Below are 19729 nucleotides of genomic sequence, written 5' to 3' on the forward strand. Positions count from 1 at the left end.
CTTGGTGAGGGAACTGGGGTGGATCTCATTCATCTGGGCTTAAATTGCACAGTGCTTACGGAGCAATGTGGAAAGTCCTAAAAAAGGGGAGAAGAGATTTAGCACAAGATGTAAATTCAGTAAAGACCTGCCATGAGAAGGGTGCAAGACTGCCAGGCTAGAGGGAAGTTACCAGGGGGTGTTAAACGTCACTCCTGGAGATCTGGCAAAGTGCTCTTGTAAATGAGCTTGGCACAAACGTTGGTGGAGAACTAGTGAAATTGCTGATGACAGAAAATACCAAGCAACCTCAGGACAAAAGAGGCCTGAGGTATTATACAGAAAAAAAATAGTCAGCTACAAGGAGAGAAATCAGCAGAAAGGGAAGGTCGTAGGCACAGATGACCAAACCCTTTCTTACACGCAAACTGGCAGCTCACACTTTGATCACAGAATAACTGAGTTGCCAGAGTGGTGGAAACATGAAGAAAGCAGTGCGATCCTAGAAAACAACGGGAAAGGCACAGCCCAGGCTGCAGTGAAAGCACAGGTGTACTCAATGAGAGGCTACTTTTCTTGATTTTACAATGCAGGAGGATTTCTCTCTGTCAATACATCATGGAAGTATCTCCCAGGAAGGGAAAGGGAAGACCTAGTGGTACTAAAGGCCAGTGCTGGTAGATAATAAATGAGCAAAAGGAGGCATCAGACATTTTTAACAGATGATTGTTACTAACCATTCGACAATCTGGGAGGAACAGCCTGCCAGTTGCAGTCGTGCATGCAAAATATTAAATTGTTCTGAAGACGGAACTTGATAAGTTTGTGAGAAGGATTATATCACATGGTGCCTGTGATATGGGACGTGGTAGCCCAGAAGTTCCTGCCAGTCCTATGCACATAGGTAAATATTTTGTAACCCTCTGACAATATAAATATGGAGCATGTGATTATACACACACAGAAAGCGGGCACGTGATTTATTAATCACAAGACCTCAGCTTGTCAAATAATAATTACAAGACAATAACACACCTTGTTGTAATAAGTGGCTCCCTAAGATTTTCTCCCACAGTAAACCAGTAAAAAAAGGACAATTATGCTGAGGTAAGGACAGTATTACATGTTTCTGGTCGTTAGCTTTTAAATGAACTCACTGTCTGGAAGTCTTTACAGGCAAATCAAGGGCTCCCTTTTTCTGCACATTTCACAAGTTCAGCCCTTTCCTGTAAAGTGTCTTTTCAGAGGCATGATCGTCTTTGTTAAGGCAAGAATGAACAGATGACAACTGTAACACAGAGGAGACATGCCTGAAACAGTTTTACAATGCAAACCCGAACCTGGGGTGTCTGCCAGGAGGGTGCACTCAGAAGCACGAACAGGGATGGGTTTTGTGCACTGTCAGGGTGCACAAGTCACGATACAGACAGGCAAGCTATGGGTTTGGGAAAGCACTTGTCCAAAGACATCTCAGCAAGTGACTCTTGAGTTTCCTCAGACAAATGTGAGACTATTCCCCTGCACCTCCCAGAGGTGCCCGTCCCCAGCAGGTGCTGCAGATGCAGGGCAGCCCTGCCCCAGCTCACACATGGGGCTGCAGGAGGATGTTCAAAAGCAAATCTAATTACTGAGCATTAAATAAGTGAAGGCGTGCTTTAGCATCCTTTCAACCCAGAGCTGACACTGACTGGTAAGGAGTGGGATTGCTGTGCTTGCAGTTCATTTTATGAAGGCACCTTGAAGCCTGTGCAGAAGACACAAAATAAAAGTGCATTGAAGGCAAAGAACCCAGAAGGCCAAGAGACAGGGAACTGAGCAGAGCAGATTGATTTAGCAGATACGATACATTTTTGCTGTCTGTGTTAGGGATAGAAATCTATATTTTAAGTGACACTGCGACAGACTAGACTGTGATCAAACAGAACCGCTGAGGTTTCAAGATCGCAGACGCTGCCTTTTGAAAACACTTAAGAACAGAAAGTAAAACTCTGAGAAATCCGCAGTGGGGAGTGCAAAGAAAATGCCCTGCGATGTGTTTAACCAGAGGCAACCTCTCCGCTTTCTGCTGCTCTCTGCGGTGCGGGAGGGCCGATGGCCAACGCGGGCCACAGTGGGATGAAAAGCAAAGGCCGGCAGCACGCCCACGAGGGTGCGTGTGCTCCAGACCCAGGCTGGGGAAGGGCTGCTCCACGCGTTTTGGGGAACTCCAGCCAATGGTTTCCTCCCCTGGGTGTCATGGGAGGGCTTGGCCAGCGAGCGAGAAAGGGAGGGGAGAGTTTGAAAACAACCCAGCAGGCGCTAAGGGAGGAAGAGAGCTGGGAAGTGACCCGCTCGCCTCTCTTGCAGCACTCTGCTCCAGGTGGAGGGCAGCAGGGGCTCCCAGCGGCTCCCCACGCGGCGTGGCGTGGCACGGTGTGACACGGTGTGACACGGTGTGACACGGTGTGGCACAGCGTGGCAGAGCTCCTGGTACAGGTAACCTCGCGTGGCAGCTGCGGGCTGCCCACAGATGCTCAGAAGGGCTTTTTTCTTCTGTTTTCTTTTTTTCTTTTTTTTCCCAAGAAAACCTGGGTTTGGTCTGAGCGATGCATGGTTTTTTGCCCTCTTGTTTCGAGGGGGATTTGGGAGGTATGTTGGCTATTAATACAGCTGGGGGATGGAGGCAGGGAGGGAGCAAGCAGCTCTCTGCAGCTCAGAGATTTGTGTGTGATTGGCTCTGTCTGTTCAATATTAAGGTTTTGAGGCTGGGAAGGCAAAATGGTGATATCTTTTAGTAGGCTGGTAGATAACAGTGGGAAAATACAAATAATCTTGCATGCACATCAGTCCTTTTTCATGTCACAGTGTCTTAGAAATCTGAAAGTACGGACAGTCAAACATAGACAAGATTTTCAGTGGTTGATAACCGGGGTGCTAATAGAGACGTGCAGCAGAAGAAAGGAAAACCACTCTGTTTTCTTGCCTGGCGGTGTGCTGGTTAGTTCAGGAGCGTTCATCTTCTCTTGATTTAATCACCCTGCTTTTGGGCCTCGTGGAAGTGACCCAGTCCAAAATTTAACCAGAAAAATCCTCCCCCAAATTTTCTGCGGTACTTTACACCTGGTAGTAGCATTTGCCATGTGTTTTGTGGCATCTTCTCTTGTCACTATTTCAAAATGCTTTTTCTGCCACCTCCTTTCTCCTCTTCCAAGTTCCTCTCCTGTCTTGCTGCAGGGAAAGCCGAATTCCCTGATCTTTGCTAGTGGATAGAAATTATTTTCCAGATTTCTGAGCTGTAGTGGTATGTACTACTCGGTTAGGGTGAAAGAGCAAACTAGAAATTATATTTTGATTGATGGGGGGGAACAACATAGTTTGAGGCTGCTTCTGGGTTGCTTATGAAAAAAAGCCTTGTGTGAGCATGTGAAACTGTCCCGACTTGAAAATGCCTGGAAAAAAAATGCCTGGAACCTGGAGTCTTCAGGAACAAGAAAGATTTTCTTCCTGTCATTTGCCTGACGGGAGCAGCATTTATCATTTATCACTAGAAACACGGCAATCACGCCGCACGCTCGTTTCCCAGATCACTGTTGTTTTGATTCTTAACCCTACTTCTGATGATTCATGTGGAGCCGGGCCAGCAAATGCACTCGGAGCCTCTTACACAAGGGAAGCCTGGCTTTTAACTCCCTCAAAACCACGCCGATTTGGGGCAAAATACCACCGGAATAATACCTAGCAACCCCATAAAACTCAGCTCATGGGGCATTTATGTAAAAAAACAGCGAAAAACCCAGCTGGTAGGGGACGAACTGAGGGGGATTCTCTGTGGGGAGTGAAAAACCTACAGGGCACAAACCCCTCAGCGGGGCGGTGTGGGGGCATGGGTGGATGGGTTGTGAGGCTGCCTCCATGTCAAACCTGCACATGAGGCAGGAAGGTGGAGGTTTGGGGCTGGGTGAGGGTGTAGGACTGTAGGTGTGCAGGGTGTAGGACTGTGGGGTGTAGTGGTGTAGGACTGTAGGGGTGTAGGTACAGGCCACACAGCCCAGCCGCGGCCCCCTCCCCGCCCGAATGGTTCCGTCCCGCTCCCCCCGCCCCTCGTGGTCTCGCCCCCCTCCTCTCCCTTCTCTGCCCAGCGGGCCGAGCCCCCCCCCACCTCCCCACTCCAGTCCGCTGATTGGCCGAGGCGGCGGGCGGGAGCCAGCCAATCAGCGGCGCCGCTCGCAGCCGTGTCGCTGGGGGGAAGAAAACCCAAACAAGCGGGGCCGGGGGGCGGGGCCCGGCCGAGCGGAGCCGAGCGGAGCCGAACCGAGCCGAGCCCGGCCCCGCCCCGCCCCGCCCCGCCCCTAACGGTCCCGCTCCCGGCTGAGGGCTGAGGGGAGGCGCCCGGCCCGGCGGGCCCCGAGGGGCTCCCGTGAGGTGCGGGGCAGCCCTGCTGTGGGGGAGCTGCAGCCAGGGCTCTAATCGACGCCTATTATCCCACCTGAAACCTAAAGTTCTGTTATAAACGACGTCTTTCTGTTAATTGGTGCTGAATTTGGGGGTTTTGTCTGCTTTTTCAAAGAGGTGCAGCGGCTGATGGGACGTCCCGCTGGGAGGGGTGCAGCGCTGCTGGCATAGACCCACCGCACGGCCAGCCCTGAGGAGGAGCTGCTGGATGACTGTGTGAGGTAAACACCACGCAAACGTGTCTGAATTGAGCAAATGTGAGGCAGAATTCCCTGTTCTGAAGCTGTGGGTAGATCTGTGTGGTGCCAGGGGGTTGGGCTCAATGTGTCCCTTCCAACGCTGAATATTTGTGATGTTCCATGATTAAAAATAGTATGGGGACAAGGAGGATTGTGTACTGCATTAAATTAACTGTTGGGATGGATGTTGGGAAATAACAAGGTGGTGGCAGTTTGGTACCGTGCCCTAACCCTTCAGTTCCTTTCCTGTCAGCGCGCTGCCATGAATCATGTGCAGTTGGTAGGTCTGTGGCAGGAAAGTGGGCATAAAAGGGGAAAACCAGGAAAGGAGAAAAGCGGAAGGGAGCGATGCCGTTTGGTGTCACAATCTTGCCACTCAACGGTAAGCTGCTTTCAGGGCAGCAATGGATGAGAAAGAAGAGCCACGGTATTCTGATGGGACAGGCACCTACTGGTCATAGTCACAGCGCTACAAAATGATCTGTGAGGATCTCACAGGTAAAAAAAAAAGTGCACGAGGAGTTGTGAGGCTGCTTTAATTTTGTGTACATAAAGGGAAGATGGATGAGCTCGGGAGGGATGAGCTCTTTCACAGTGACCTGTGGTGGTTTGTGGAATAGCAGCTGCTGGGAAAAGAGAGTAACAAAAAAAAGTGAAATGTTCTAACTTAGCCTGTGCTGATTGGCACAGAGACGTGAAAGTTTGCCAGTTGTACATAAACACATATGTTAAAATATAACCACGGTGTCCTTGAGGGGAGGAACAAAAATGTCTTGTTTTTTAAGGATTTGTCTGAACTTGATAAACTGGTACCATTTTATCAGTATAGTTCAACCTGAAGAACATTTCTCTTGTGGATGCAATTATTACATTGATATTGCGTGCTTGTGTAGATAACTGCTCTGCAGAGGTGGACGGTCCTAGGTTGATAGAGGTGACTTATCAACTTACAAAAGCTGCATACAGGGGGCTTGTACCCTTAACATAACGGTTTTTATCCTGGTTCCTCCTATATAAGCAGCAGAACTGACAACTGCTGAGACTTAAAGGCTTAGATAGATGTGTTTAAGGGTGGTGCTGTCTCATGTTACATCTTCTACCTTCTCAGGAGTTTTTCAGTGCCTACTGGTAGTTAAGTATAACTTAAACATATTTTGTGAGTGAAGCCTTTATAGCTCTGTACTCCTTTTGGATTTAGTCTAGTGCTTTTCTTCACCTGGGCTTCTCCTTTTCCGTTTAGGCCCTGAAGGGAAAGCGTTGAGACTTTACATTTCACAGTCAGTTCTGTTAAGCAACTATGGAAATAGAAAAGGAGCACGTTTATGTTAACACAACAGGTAAGTAATAGATTCGGTACCTTTTACTTATATTTGCTTAGCTGACCTAAAGTGTTCTCTGTTGTAAATTGTATTGCCTGTTAATTTTTAACACTACTGCTTTAAGAAAAAAACTTCACATATTTACAGAATATGTGGTGAAGTTGTTTTTTTTTTAAAGGGTATTTAGTTCAAGTATATGTTACAATATCCTGCTTGATGTTTATTTTGAAGCTTCTCTGAAAATAATAATGAATATAATATTTCTCCCAGAAGTTAGTAAATAGTGACTTTCGACTCTGTCATGTGATTTTTCAGTAGTGCAGGTGTAAAGGCAGGTGTGAAACTGCCTTGAAATTGACAGCTTGGTCCATATCACAAGCACATTTTATCATGCTTGGTCAAATTAATGTAATTTCATGTTGTTTTTATGTGCCTTCCAGAGATTGTGATGATCTGCACCAACCTTCTTATGTCAATTAGTTTTTGTAGGTTTTGTAATATTTTTTTTTTTAAATTACATATATGTTATAGATAGTATGCAATGCAGTTGAAGTGGCAGCATTCTGCATATGAACTCTTACTTTAAGCTTGAATTAGTTTGCTGCAGAAGATGCGTTGCTTCTCAGCATTTTAGAATGACGTTTGGATAATGGATGGGAGGCTGTGAGATATCTAAATTGATCTAATTTGGTCAAATGAAACTTGTAGGTAGGTAAGTATTTGCTGAACGTTCTTTTTGTCTAATAGTAGTGCCCATAAAAGCACAGCTTTCAACTCTGCCTGCTAGGCTTAATAGCAGGTTAATTAGATCAATTTGGATAACTTTTTAATACGTGGTAAGCAAAGCCTTAAAGTGTATAGGATGCTGTTCCTGCTTGTATATGTGATGTTAAAATGAGACATTGGAAAGATCTACGTCATTTTTTGTGTACTTCTAATGAAAGAGATTTATAAAATTATTCAAAGCTAGTTTAACTTTAATCTGTTTTTTTTCTCAACCTAATTAGGTGACTAACAGTGGAGGGCCAGTAGGTCACAGTATTGTGGAGTAAGAGGCTACAGGTGGTGTTACGTAAAAGTTAAAAGAAAATGTAGTAAGAAATCAGTAATGCAGTATGAAATCCTGAATCTTATGGGTTGGATGTTTCCTGTGGGTGATTAAATTTAGACTTGAACCTGAGATTGGGACTGTGTAGAGGCTACACTGTAGTCTCCCCCTTTTTTCCTTAGTAGTCAAAGTCATGATTGACTTGTGTTAATTAAATGTTGACCATTTTCTTTGAAAATGGAGAGAAATAAGTGGTCATCGAAGAGTGTAGATCCTGTATAGCCTGGTTGCAGGTCTGAACTGGAGAAATTCATGGGAGACTGGGCATGGTGCAGAATCTTAATTCAGTTATCTGAGATGAGCTGGTTCTGCTGGCGAGGGCTCCCTGGGGAAGAGAAGGAAGGAAACCTGTTCAGTTTTGCTTTTTTGCCCTCTGCTAGCTTTATGCAAATCTTTCATTGTGGTATTAAAATATTATAAAGCTGAGAGTGCTTGTTGTGGGAATTCTTTTCTGTACGTAATGGATGCTTTTCTTTTTTTAGCTTGCTGCAAGCATAAAGGGAATGCTTTTGTGGGAGTAATGAGTGGAAAGATGAAGCTTATATGGGAATGACTGCATTATTGTTCAGCTATAGCATTCACATCTGTGAGCACTAATATCTAAATGTTGCTTCTTTGATCATGAAGGAGGCAGTTGCATCAGGATTTCTTCATTTTGCAGTGCAGTGTCCTCTTTGATATGAGTAAATACTTTGAGGTTGGAAATATTTTATTAGTGCACTTTGCTTTCAAAACATTTTCATGAGCTTGTTTTGAATTGAAAAAAAAAAATCCTGTTCTGAGAACTGTTGCCAAATGAACGTTTTTAATTAGAATGTATTGGAATGGTAAAGTAATATATTTGGCTACCTTCAAATAGAAGTTTAAAATACTCTTCATGTTCTGGGTTTAGGGCTGCAAACTTTTCTGTAAAGCAGGTTTGGCACAGCTGGAAAAGCAGCTTCTTCTGTGCGCCTCATCAGTGTACATCCTGGGGTTGGGGCCATAGGCTGTGGCTGTGAGACTCTACCAACTGCAGAAAAAAAAGAAGGAAGAAGAGGGGGAAGAAAAAATTACAGGGACTTTTGCGCTAAATAAAACATTCTGCTGAACCATAGAGTTCATGTGGGGGAAAGTCTAACTCTCTGAAATACAAGACTTTAATGCACATTTAAAATTTGTATCTAACTTAAGAAAATTGTGACAATCAATGAAATTATTGCACCTTTCAATGCTGTGAGATATTTTTGGATTCTTAAGTTGTGAGAGGGCTTTTTTCATTGTGCAGAGGGTGTTTTAAAAGGAAACAGGTCCTGTTACATATGTTTGTACTGGGGAAAAAAAACATGGTAATTTTTAGAAGAAGACCTACCCCACAGTAAGGAACAATCCCTAAAGAAGACAGATCATATTGTTTCAAAGTTTGTTACCAACCTCTCCAGATTTTGTATTAAACTGCACTTTTTTCATACCTTTAAAAACAGAAATTAGTGATCTCATTCTTGTACTCTTTAAAGTGTAAATCATTGATTTTTCCAGATGGTGAGCTTTGTTTGAAATTCCTTGAATGAGAGGAATGTTGCTTGATGATGTAGGAAATTAATTTCACTTCGGTGATTATTCTGTTAACATTGCTGAGTTCTTACAAAATTTACTGCACTGGCAGTTCTGTTTGTTTCCAAGTCAGGCGATGAGTGGGTGGGGTGATAACAGGGCACCTAGACCTTCTGTGCTGAGGAATTCTGATAGATTGTTTAACACGGGTGGAGTTCTTTGCGGTTTACCTGTTTATAAATGGTTTATTCATTTGCTGTCTGCCTCTTGACATATGCTCTGTTTAGATTGTGGATGGTATGTGGAGGGGGATAAGGAACGCCTTATTACTGTGATGTGTGGACATATTTAAATCAAACACCACCGCTTGCCTGTTGAATATGAGTGCTATTAAATGCTGTAATCCATTTTAAATGCAGCATTTTGGTATTCTAACATAAAATACTTTAAAACAGTAACAAAATTTCCACTTTGCCTCCTTTTTAAGAACTTGAGAACCTCAGTGATGCTCCATTTTCCGGTGATGAAGAAAATGGTGGGTCTGACGAACGAAAGACTGAAATCAATGGAAATTGGATTCCTGCAACTTCGATTACTGAAGCCAAAATAAACGCTAAAGCCAAGAGACGGTTGAGGAAAAATTCTTCCAGAGATTCTGGGCGAGGAGACTCTGTCAGCGAGAATGGAGAGACACAGAAGACTGGAGTTGTCATTCCAACGAGCCCAAAGGGGAAACTCCTGGATAGGCGGTCCCGGTCCGGAAAGGGAAGGGGTCTGCCAAAGAAAGGTTGGTGTAGCTCAGTGAAAAGATTACTGTGATGATGATTCTGTCAAGAACATAGGGATTTTGTTGTCACTGAGAACCATACTTGTAGCCCACAGTCTATGCAGGCATTTGCTTTTTTAGTTGCTAGGTGGCAATAGGAGCTAGGTGGAATCTTATATCAACAATTTGTGAGTATCATTAAGTAACTTGTGTCTTTGAGTTAGGTATCTTTTAATAGTAAATTGAAGTAATCTTTTAATAGTAAATTGAATATAAATTTGAACAATTTGGCGTTGAGGCGGTACACAGGACTGTTACTAATGCAAACTGAAAGCATGGCTATATTCAAAAGTACAGTTGTTTCAAACTTCAGCAATTCTTACACAGTTTCATTCATCTAGTGTCTTACTGGAAAGTAATGAAAAGACTGGTTGCTGAAGTGGGAATGTGTCAGAGAGACACTTCTGTCGTTTTCAGCAAATATGGCTAGAGTCAGGAGGTGGTCACAAGCACATACTGAGTCAAAGAATGTTGGGTTGAACTGAAATTATTGCATGTAAACTGACTGTCCTTGCTTACTGTCCTCTATTTCGCCAGGTGGAGCAGGTGGTAAAGGAGTTTGGGGAACACCAGGTCAAGTGTATGATGTGGAAGAAGTAGATATTAAGGATCCTAATTACGATGATGACCAGGTAGGGCAAATAATTTCCTTGCACAATGCTTGTTTTGATTTCCTTTATTACTTAAAATTGCTGTGATGCTTATATTAATGAAAGTTTAACCTCACAAGTTATGCGGGTGTTGGACTGGCTGTACTAAATGCTCATTTTTATGTTCAGTAATGGATTGTTGGCTAGCTAAAGGGGTGTGATGTAGGAGTGTGGTAGCGTAACACTATAGATCTTAGACCTAAACTTTCCCTCTGTGTCTGACTAGGCAGCGTGGTTTTCCCAGGTGTGTTCTTTCATTGCTTGTTCCCATGGAGGTGAATGTTGCAACGCTGCTCTAAATTGCAAGCAAGCACCAAGTTAAAAATACCACAGAGATTCTTAAGTTGGGAGTTTAGTCCATGACAGTATCTGTTAGGGATTGTTCTCTTCCTTATATTTCTCTTCCTTATATTTCCAACATACACGTTTCTTGTCTGCTTGGTATTTGTTTAGGATATGTTCTGGAAGATTGTACCTTACAGACATTATCAGGGGAGAAAAATGGAAAGCTCATTGGGCAAATAGTGCTGTATCAAGTTAAATCACTGAGAAAGAGAAACACCAGTTATGGACACAGATTACTGAGGTCTCTGTGATGAATACATTTGTGAGACCCTAAGTAAGGTGTGCAGAACATCCCCAGAGTGATGGAGGAATCCTTTGAGCAGAGGTTGCTGCTTGTAACTATAGCTGCTGAGGTGATGCTATCTTGGTACGTCAGAACCTGTTCTCAGAATCATTTTTTCCTGCAATTCAACACTGACATCAGCAGACATGGCTATTGAAAATGAACCTGATGACTTCATAAAATGAAGCTTTATGAAGAATTAATATTCCAAGGAATGCCTGCATGCTTAGCTTTTCGTAAACATAGTCTATTGAGATAGGGAAAAATAGGCTTTTGGTCTTCTGCTGGAATTCTTGACCGTGGAAAGCTTCCTTCTGATAGATATTAGTTGGAAGCTTCTTTTTCTTTTAAATATTGCTTTGATCTCTAGTATTGCTCTGAGTATTACTTCTGTAGTCTTTGAGGAACTGAATTATAGTGGAGAACTCCTCGGGACCAGGTTATACAGGAGGCAGCTGCTGTGTGATTCCTTTTTCTCTTTAGGGAATGTCTTCACTCACAAATGTTCTGAAAATGCCTTTCTCTTTCATACTATCACCTGTCTGATCACAAAGTCCCTCCAGGGAAGAGGGAAAACAGGCAGGCTTGTTGTCGTGCTGTCAGGGACAGAAGTGCCATTGCAGGGAAGGCTGCTAGAAGTTAAATCTTCTGTTGCAGCACAGATAACTCAGCTGGGCTTTAACAGGAGTTTCTGTCACCCTCCCTTGAGTACATAGGTACTTGATCTCTGTGTTCGTATGGTGTCAGCAGAAATGCAGTGACAGAGTTTGAACTATTTTCTGTCATTGAACAGTAAATTCAAAATATAAGAAACATGACATTTAGCCAGCATCATCCACAGTTAAACTGTAGAGACATAATCTGGTGTTTTCTGGTAGAATACTAACTACCGAGACTGTAAAAGCATTAGGGATGTAGAAGGCGTTTTTTGATGCTATTAATGCTGCTGAAGATTTAAGAAGTGACTACTGTTTACAAAAGGGTTTATGCTTTTGTTTCTTTTGAAATAGGAGAACTGTGTCTACGAAACAGTAGTTCTACCTCTGGATGAAAGAGCATTTGAGAAAACTCTGACACCAATCATACAGGAATATTTCGAACATGGAGATACTAACGAGGTTTCGGTATGTCACATGCCTTTATTTACTTCAGGGGGCAAACCTGTAGTGCACGAGGGAATCCAACTGCCAGCTGTAAATGAGCGTTGGCAAGAAATGTGCAGTAAAAATAGCTAAGCAGTTCTATTCATTACATAAGCAGAAGCGTACGTGTATGTGTGTATACGTATTTGTTTATAATATATATTTAATATTGAAATGATGAAATGTTAATCTGTTTTGTTTTTCAAATCTTATTCAGGAGATGCTGAAGGATCTAAACCTCGGTGAAATGAAATACAGCGTGCCAGTGCTGGCTGTTTCCTTGGCGCTGGAGGGGAAGGCTAGCCACAGGGAAATGACATCTAAGCTTATCTCCGACCTTTGCGGGACAGTAGTAAGCAAAACTGACGTGGAAAAATCATTTGACAAACTGCTTAAAGACCTACCTGAATTGGTGTTGGATTCTCCCAGGGCACCCCAGGTATATCTGCAAATTTTTGTGGTAGAAGTCAAAACCTTTTCCTTCTAAATTACAGCTAAAATTCATCAAGCAAATTGAAACAAGGCTCTGCATTTTGAAAAACAGCTATAGATCGTCTTGGTATCTGTAATCCCCTATCCAGTTTCCCAGGCTGTGTTTTCTACTTTGAGCTGTCTCATTTAAATAAAATCTTAAAACCAAATACGTTGTAACTTTCTACTTAAGCTGTTTTGAAATTCAAGGTTTATTTAAAAAATGCTTCTTTTTTTTTTTTTATAGTTGGTGGGCCAGTTTATAGCTAGAGCTGTTGGAGATGGGATTTTAAGCAGTACTTACATAGATGGCTACAAAGGAACTGTGGATTGCATCCAAGCTCGGTAAGTTCCTTGCTTTCTATAGCAACATTTTTTTCTATTCCACATGCCTAAGAAGAAAATCGTGAATATGAGGCTTCAGGATGAACCATGTGGTTCTGTAATTGCTTTTCTAATTTCAAACTATCAAAAACCCACATCTGCAACAACAAAATCCAGAATTGCTGATGCCAGAGGAGAAATACTGAAAGTGCCTTAAAACTATATTCAATATACTGGAGTTCAACTTGTCAGTTTTTTTGTCTGGCTTACGTTTTGGGAGGGATAACCTGAGCTGAAACTAGACGTGACTATAGAAGGTTGTGTTTTCTACAGAGAAAAGTCTTTAATGCGACTAAAGACTAATAGCATCAGGACAGCTGCTGTAAATATGTTATGAAATATGCAAGTGATCAAGTGTTTTGCCTCACAAAGATTTTAAGTTTGTGTAGTGCCTTCCTAGACTTCCTTTGTGATGTTTCATTTATCAATAAATAGAATTGTTTTCAGTTCCAGGGTGAGAAGTCTGAAGGAGCAATCTCTGAGCAAAGAGGAGCATTTCAGTAACTAGCCATGCATTTTTAATTCTTTCCCCATAAGTATGTTTCAGGCTTGATACTGAGATGCTAAAACTCATACAACTTCTAATGGTGCTTAACTGGAGCTGTCTTTTTTTTTTTTCACTGTTTTTTTTCTCAATGAAACAACAAACTTCCCTAGTTCACAACATTTTTGCAACTACATATTTGCCTTCTGAAATGCTGTCTTGGCTTAAATTCCAAAGGTTTCACAATTCTTTAGACAGAAAACATTTCAGTACAAAAGCCACTTTTCAGCATGGAAACAACTCAAGCCTCTTGTTCTGAGATGCACATGCTAACCTGCATTTTTGTTGGAGCCCAGTTCCTCTCTACAAAAGAAACTATTAAATTCTTTCCTATGAGACTGTTTCAGGTTCTGCACTGATGACACAGAAACACTACCATTGCAGGATTGTTCCCTGTTCAGAGCACAGCATAACCGAAAGCGTAAGGGTGGCAGAAAGAGAGCACAGGAAGGGTTCTCTTGCTGGCGTCTTCATCTGGAAGGCCCAATGGAGTTACTAAACCTGACCTTTTCCCAGAGATAGGATCACTTTGGTCAGAGAAGAATGGTGGGGGTGAGGGTGTTGATGCTACAGATGTCTTCTAGAGATTTATTATGAAACTTTACTAAAATTTGAATTTCTCTTTCTAGAGCGGCTCTGGACCGAGCCACTGTGTTGCTGAGTGTGACAAAGGGCGGAAAGCGTATAGACAACGTGTGGGGGTCAGGAGGCGGCCAGCAGTCTGTGAAACACCTTGTTAAAGAGGTAACTCACGTACAAAACTCTTCTCCCCAGAGTTTACTGTTTGTCTAAGCTTACCTTGTTTGGGATGGAGCAAAGAGATGCATACATCCCATAGCAAAATGATGTCTCGAGTGTTGTCTTTTATTTTATTTATTTTTTTATACAAAGTAGGTTTTAAAAACTGATGTAGATCCATTTGTGGATGGAAATGGATGTCTGTAGTGGTCAGTGGGGGGGGGGAAACATACTAGGTAATACTCTTTATTGCAAGATTACACCTATTCTTACTTTAAGCAAAATTTTAAGCACTTAGCTTTTAGGAGTTCACAGTACAAAATGATGAAGTAATAGAGGAGCCAACATGAAACTGGCTAAACTAAACTATCTTTTTGGCATCAGTGATTAAAAGCACTGTAATAACTCAAAAAAGAGGGAGGAGGCAGAAACAGGGAAGCTTGGTGGTCCCTGCTATGAAGCAAGGAGGTTTAAAGGAAGCAGTCACATTGTAATTCCTAGTTTGTGAGTGTAGCAGATGACAGGAGCTCAAGTGAGAAGATAAATTTATGTAGGTATCTTACAAAACAATGTGCTTGCATATCTGTATTACATTATGAGCAGGTATTTGGCTTACTTTGTGTTTCAGGTCTCAATTTAATTACGTTTATAAAAACACTAGCTGCAAGTTTCAGGAACTAACTTGCTGCCAGGTTGATTATACAGCATGAAAAAACAGATCATCATCAAAACAGTTGACAGCTTTTAAATCTTGTATCTAATTAGTTTTGTTTTGTTTTAAAATTCAATAGATTGATATGCTGCTGAAAGAGTATTTGCTTTCCGGAGATGTACTGGAAGCTGAACGTTGCCTTCAGGAACTGGAAGTACCCCATTTTCACCATGAACTTGTGTATGAAGTAAGGAGAAATCAGTCCCTTTGAGGATTGCCAGTAAAGCCAACAGATTTTGTTTTGATGTGGGCATGCATATAACGTAACTGGAATTTGAAGCTGAGGTTGCAAGTTCTGATGTTATTTAAATAACTAAATTATTTCATGTCAAGCTAATGGTTTATGTGTTCACTGTGTGTATGTTGTGCAAGAAGTTGCTGGTCCCTCTGGGAATATCCAGAGTTAATTTTTTTTGTTGTGTTTAGATTATTACAGATCTCTGAGAAATAAGAGGTCAGCTTATTTTCTGCTGAGGAATAGTAGCAAAGTCATAGCTTGTATTGGTGTTGACTTGTTTTAGTTCCGTACTACAACAGATTTTAGACATCTGTGTATTCTAATGGGTGTTCCCTATTTTTGTTAAGTTATGAAGCTTTCTCTTTAGGGTGGAATTATTCCTTCTAGTACATCTGTAAAAAGCTTTGAGATGTTTTAGAACCAGACTATATGAGAGAAGGATCTTTGTTTTATGTGGAAGGTGACTGTTCGGAATTGTACTCTTACCTGCCAAACTGGGAGATGGTTGTTCACCAGTAACACCAAACACCCACGAACTGCAACATTTACTTTTCAATAAATTGACTCCTTTTAGAAAATCCTCTTAGGATAGAAAACAGATACCTCTTGGTTGATGGGGTTTGTGGAGACCGGTTAAGTTGTAAATTTTCCTCTAAAGTCCTGGATGCAAAAATCATAGACACAAAATTCATCTGTGCTGCAGCAACCAGATGGGTAGTCATATACCTCTCAAACCAGGAAATATTCTGCACTCTGTCTAGTCCTTTCTGCTTTTTTTTTCTTTTTCTTTATACCTTTTATCTTTATGCAAATAACTTTTCATCAGTCTTTCTTTTCAAATAATAATATACTGGAATTGTGACTGCTTGTAACGAATGGACCTGTCTCGTCAGAAAATGCACAGTAATGTGTTCATTGCATTTTGTACTTCATGTGCTTACATGTGTACTTTAACCACTATTTTCTTTTCAGTTAAAATGCTTACATGATTTGTTTTAGGCAATCGTGATGGTTTTGGAGTCAACTGGAGAAAAAACCTTTAAAATGATGCTGGATTTGCTGAAATCTCTCTGGAGATCTTCTGTCATCACTGTGGACCAAATGAAAAGAGTAAGTGTGGCACTTACAGAATACTGGATGAGGTCTTTAAAAACTTGCTTAGTTTTTACCCACTTTTAATAAGTATTTATAGTCCATTGCTGACTCTGCTGCTTTTTTCCTCCCTTCCCTCCACGGTCACTCTGTATCCCATACAGATAATGCCATTATCTCATACAGAAAATGGCATTTTCCTCATACACCTTTCTTGTGTATTGGAGGGAGTACAAAGGGGTTCTGAGCAGCGGTTTTCTCTTCAGCTGTGGGGTACAGAATATCTGAATCTTCACTCTAAGATTTTTCAACTGCTTTTTTATCATTTAATTGCATAAAATCAATCATAGTATGCTGTGATATAGCTACGTGTCTTTAAAATTATTTTTCGTATCCAGTATACTTCATAATCAAGAAGTGTGTTTTCTTCCTTCTGTTACTACCCGTGCAAAAGCAGCCTGGCTATCGCAGAAATCCAGATAGCACAGAATGTATGACTTAAGAAGCTTAAAAATTCAGCTGGTGTATTTATATAGATGGGTAGTTACGTAATACTGTGGTATTGGTTGGTATTATACCTTGCTTTGCCACTAATTTGCAGGTGCTCTGCTTTCAGTTTGTTGAAACTGTCTGAAGTATACATGAAATTACATAAAAATCATCCTCTGAGTGCAAAAGGGCGTTTTAAAATAATATAATCATTGAATAACCAGATCATTTGCTTTCTTACACTGCAGGGCTACGAACGAGTTTACTGTGAAATCCCTGACATTAACCTGGATGTGCCACACTCCTATTCTGTGCTGGAGCGGTTTGTAGAGGAATGCTTTCAGGCCGGAATCATCTCCAAACCACTGAGAGACCTCTGTCCTTCAAGGTAGGTGTTTTACTAGATACTGCTTTTTATCCCCACTGTAGGTAACAGAAAGCAGGATCTTCATGACCCGAGTGTTAGAGATTGGAACCCAAAACTAGGAAAGATGGAAAAACAGAAGAGGGTTGGACTGGGAAACCGTTTATTAAAAAGCTGCACTAATACAAAACCTTTTACATGGAGGCTGGAATAAATATTTGAGCAAAGCAGGGCCTCTGCTGAATCCCAGGCACCATGCCTGTCTGCTCTGCAGAGGACAAAGGCCCGCCTCTCCTCTCAGCTTTGCCGATTTCCTGGGCAGAGATCAGCGCATCACTGAGACGCAAGAGTCAGATGTCACAATGATCCATGCAGGCAAAGCTGGAAGAAAAACAAAGCTTGAAAAATAGCTTAAATATACTAAACAGCATTAGCAGAGTTCTAGGATTAGACAACCAATTCTCCTTTTTTGTTCAGAAGGAACCGGGATATTTATGCGGCGTAAGCCCCACGTACCTGATCCTTTACTATCTGCCCATCGTGGGCTTTGTAAGGTGCTTTTTGTTTTGTTAGTGTTTGTTTGAACTGCAGGTCATCAGTATTCTTTTCTCTCCTTACTGCTCAGTTTCATTTCCTGTGGGAAATGTGTGTAAAAATTTAAATTTGATGTTAAAACCATTACTCACAATTTTGCGCATTGGGAACATTGCTTGTTACATCTTTTCCAGTCCGGGTGTTTCCTTAGGCTTCTTAAAGCATCTTGACAGCTTGCAAAAAATCAGGTTTGGAAGGTTTAGTGACTTCATTGAAAGCAGCCTCCACATGTGGACTTCAGGCTTAATATTGAGTTAGTCTGTATTCCGATACCAACTGTTTTGTGGGCTTGGGGAGTAGGAGGGTTGAAAGTCATCACTGCAGCAAATGCTTGATTATACTTCAATTCTCACGAATATATTGAGAGGCATTTTTGGCTTATGTACTTCAATTTGGGGTAGAAAAATGACAATTTTAGGCTTTCAGGCCAGCATCTTTTGCAAGTATGAATTACAAAAATAAATAGAAAAAGGTAAGCAAAGCAGAAAGAACTTGACGATGCAAATTTTGAAAAGCTTCCTAGAAATGAACCAAGATGTGAGATGCAGATGAATTTTCAGCAGTTGAAGGGTGATTGTCAGCTTTATCTTGCTGAATCTTTTATACCTTGTATTTGACTCCCAAGATCAAGAGAAGATTCTTCACAGTGATAGATGAGAAAAAGAAATTACGCCACTATAAACTTCCTGAAAATATACTTTGTGCTTTCTTACAGGGGCAGGAAGCGTTTTGTGAGCGAAGGAGATGGAGGCCGGCTTAAACTAGAAAGCTACTGAATGTGGGAACTGACTCCTGAAGCCTGAAGTTTAAAGGGACAAGAGATAGATATCTATATATATACAGACACGCGTGCTTGTTGGTGTGTGTGTATATATGTACGCACATATATTGTATACCAGAATTCTAAGAGTTGCTTAGCACAGTTCATATTTTTTTAAAAACACATCTTTGGGGTACAAATCATTTTTTTTAAAATAGTTTTATAAATTTCAGAAAACTTTTTTTTTTGGCATATAGTAGAACAACTGGCCACTCCGCTGTGGTGGTGCCTTCAAATAAGCTACCTTTTTATAAGTGCCATACGTTGTGACCTAATCATTCCATGTTTGCATCGATGTTTGACTGCCGCTCTTTCTTTCAAGGACAGTGTCTTCGTCATGAAATCACTGGCTTGTACAAAGCTTTATAGAAGGGTCAAGTTAAGCTGCTGTGATCCCATTTTCATTGCTGCTGAAGAAATACTGTGCTTTGGGAGAAAAAAAAAAAAAAAAGCTATTTCTTTGTTGTAAAGAGCCCATGGAAACGGAGTTGTTGGGTCATGGGCCAAATTCACCTGTTCTGGGGCAAAACGCAGGTCGGTTTTAGATGTTCCAGCTACCACCTACCAAACCAGTCGAAATGTTTTTTCTATGTAACTGGAAAAGTGAAACGTTCTGGTCAAAACATATTAAAAATATTTTTTTGTGAAACTCTGCTTTCTGTCTTCATTTTTAAAATGATGTTTTAAAACTGAACTGCTCCCATCTCTGACGGGTGAGGGTTAAGGCATACATCTATCACACTACGAGTTAGAAGATGTGAGAGAGCGGTGACTAAGCACTTAAATTACGAGTAACAATTTTAAAAAGTGTTGTTAAAACACCTTTAACACGCCCCCCAGCCCCTATCCCCTCCCCCTACCTGTGGCCGGGCGGCTCCCGGCGCTAACGCTGCGTGCCCGGCGCCCCCCCCGAGGCCCTCCCGGCTGCCTCGGCCGCCGCCCGCTGCAGCTCCTCCAGCTTCTCCAGCGCCACCGACTTGAGGGGCAGCACCTTGGGCTTGCACAGCACCATGGCGGGGACGTCCTCGGTCGAGAGCTGCCCTGGGGAGGGGACAGGCAGGGGGTGAGCGGGCAGCGCGCTGGGGCCGTGCCGAGCCGGGCCGGGCCATACCCGCCCGCCCCTACCTTGCTTGGGCAGCACCTCGCGGAACGCAGCCTTCCCCTCCGGCATGGCGCCGCCGCTGCCAGGAGAACTACAAATCCCGGCGTGCACCGCGCGGCGCAGCGCTCTGCATGCGGGGGCGTATCCCTCGGTGCATGCTGGGAAATGTAGTCCTTACGGTGCGGGCAGGAATGCCGGCAGCGAGGCCCTGGGGTAGTCCCGCGAGGTTGACCTGGCCGCCTGGGGTGTGTGCGGGTCACCCGGCCCCGCCCGGGCCCTGGTAGTGTTATGGGATGGGCTCCGCGCCCTGCCCGCCCTGGTCTGCG

General features: G+C 42.5%; 2 protein-coding genes across 3 annotated transcripts; one reads left to right on the forward strand and one right to left on the reverse strand.

The window, feature by feature from the left end:
• Nucleotides 1-2256: 2256 nt before the first annotated feature.
• On the forward strand, nt 2257-18950 carry PDCD4 (programmed cell death 4). Of its 2 annotated transcripts, none has more exons than XM_068688513.1 (13): nt 2257-2454; nt 4526-4631; nt 5890-5986; nt 9097-9396; nt 9973-10067; nt 11724-11837; nt 12073-12294; nt 12574-12671; nt 13884-13998; nt 14784-14891; nt 15942-16052; nt 16772-16911; nt 18197-18950. In XM_068688513.1, exons 3-13 carry the CDS (start codon nt 5947-5949, stop codon nt 18255-18257), a joined length of 1404 nt encoding a protein of 467 aa, XP_068544614.1. In that variant the 5' UTR covers nt 2257-2454; nt 4526-4631; nt 5890-5946; the 3' UTR covers nt 18258-18950. The 2 variants fall into 2 exon arrangements, with proteins under 2 accessions (XP_068544614.1, XP_068544615.1); XM_068688514.1 differs by lacking the exon at nt 2257-2454 and adding an exon at nt 4235-4380.
• On the reverse strand, nt 17034-19584 carry BBIP1 (BBSome interacting protein 1). The gene is made up of 3 exons (XM_068688515.1): nt 19427-19584; nt 19162-19342; nt 17034-17268 (listed from the first exon to the last, which is right to left on the reverse strand). The coding sequence occupies exons 1-2, from the start codon at nt 19470-19472 to the stop codon at nt 19185-19187; spliced, it is 204 nt and encodes a 67-aa protein (XP_068544616.1). The 5' UTR covers nt 19473-19584; the 3' UTR covers nt 17034-17268; nt 19162-19184.
• Between the last annotated feature and the right edge of the window lie 145 nt (nt 19585-19729).

This window comes from Anas acuta, chromosome 7 (assembly GCF_963932015.1).
Source record: "Anas acuta chromosome 7, bAnaAcu1.1, whole genome shotgun sequence".
NCBI lineage: Eukaryota > Metazoa > Chordata > Aves > Anseriformes > Anatidae > Anas > Anas acuta.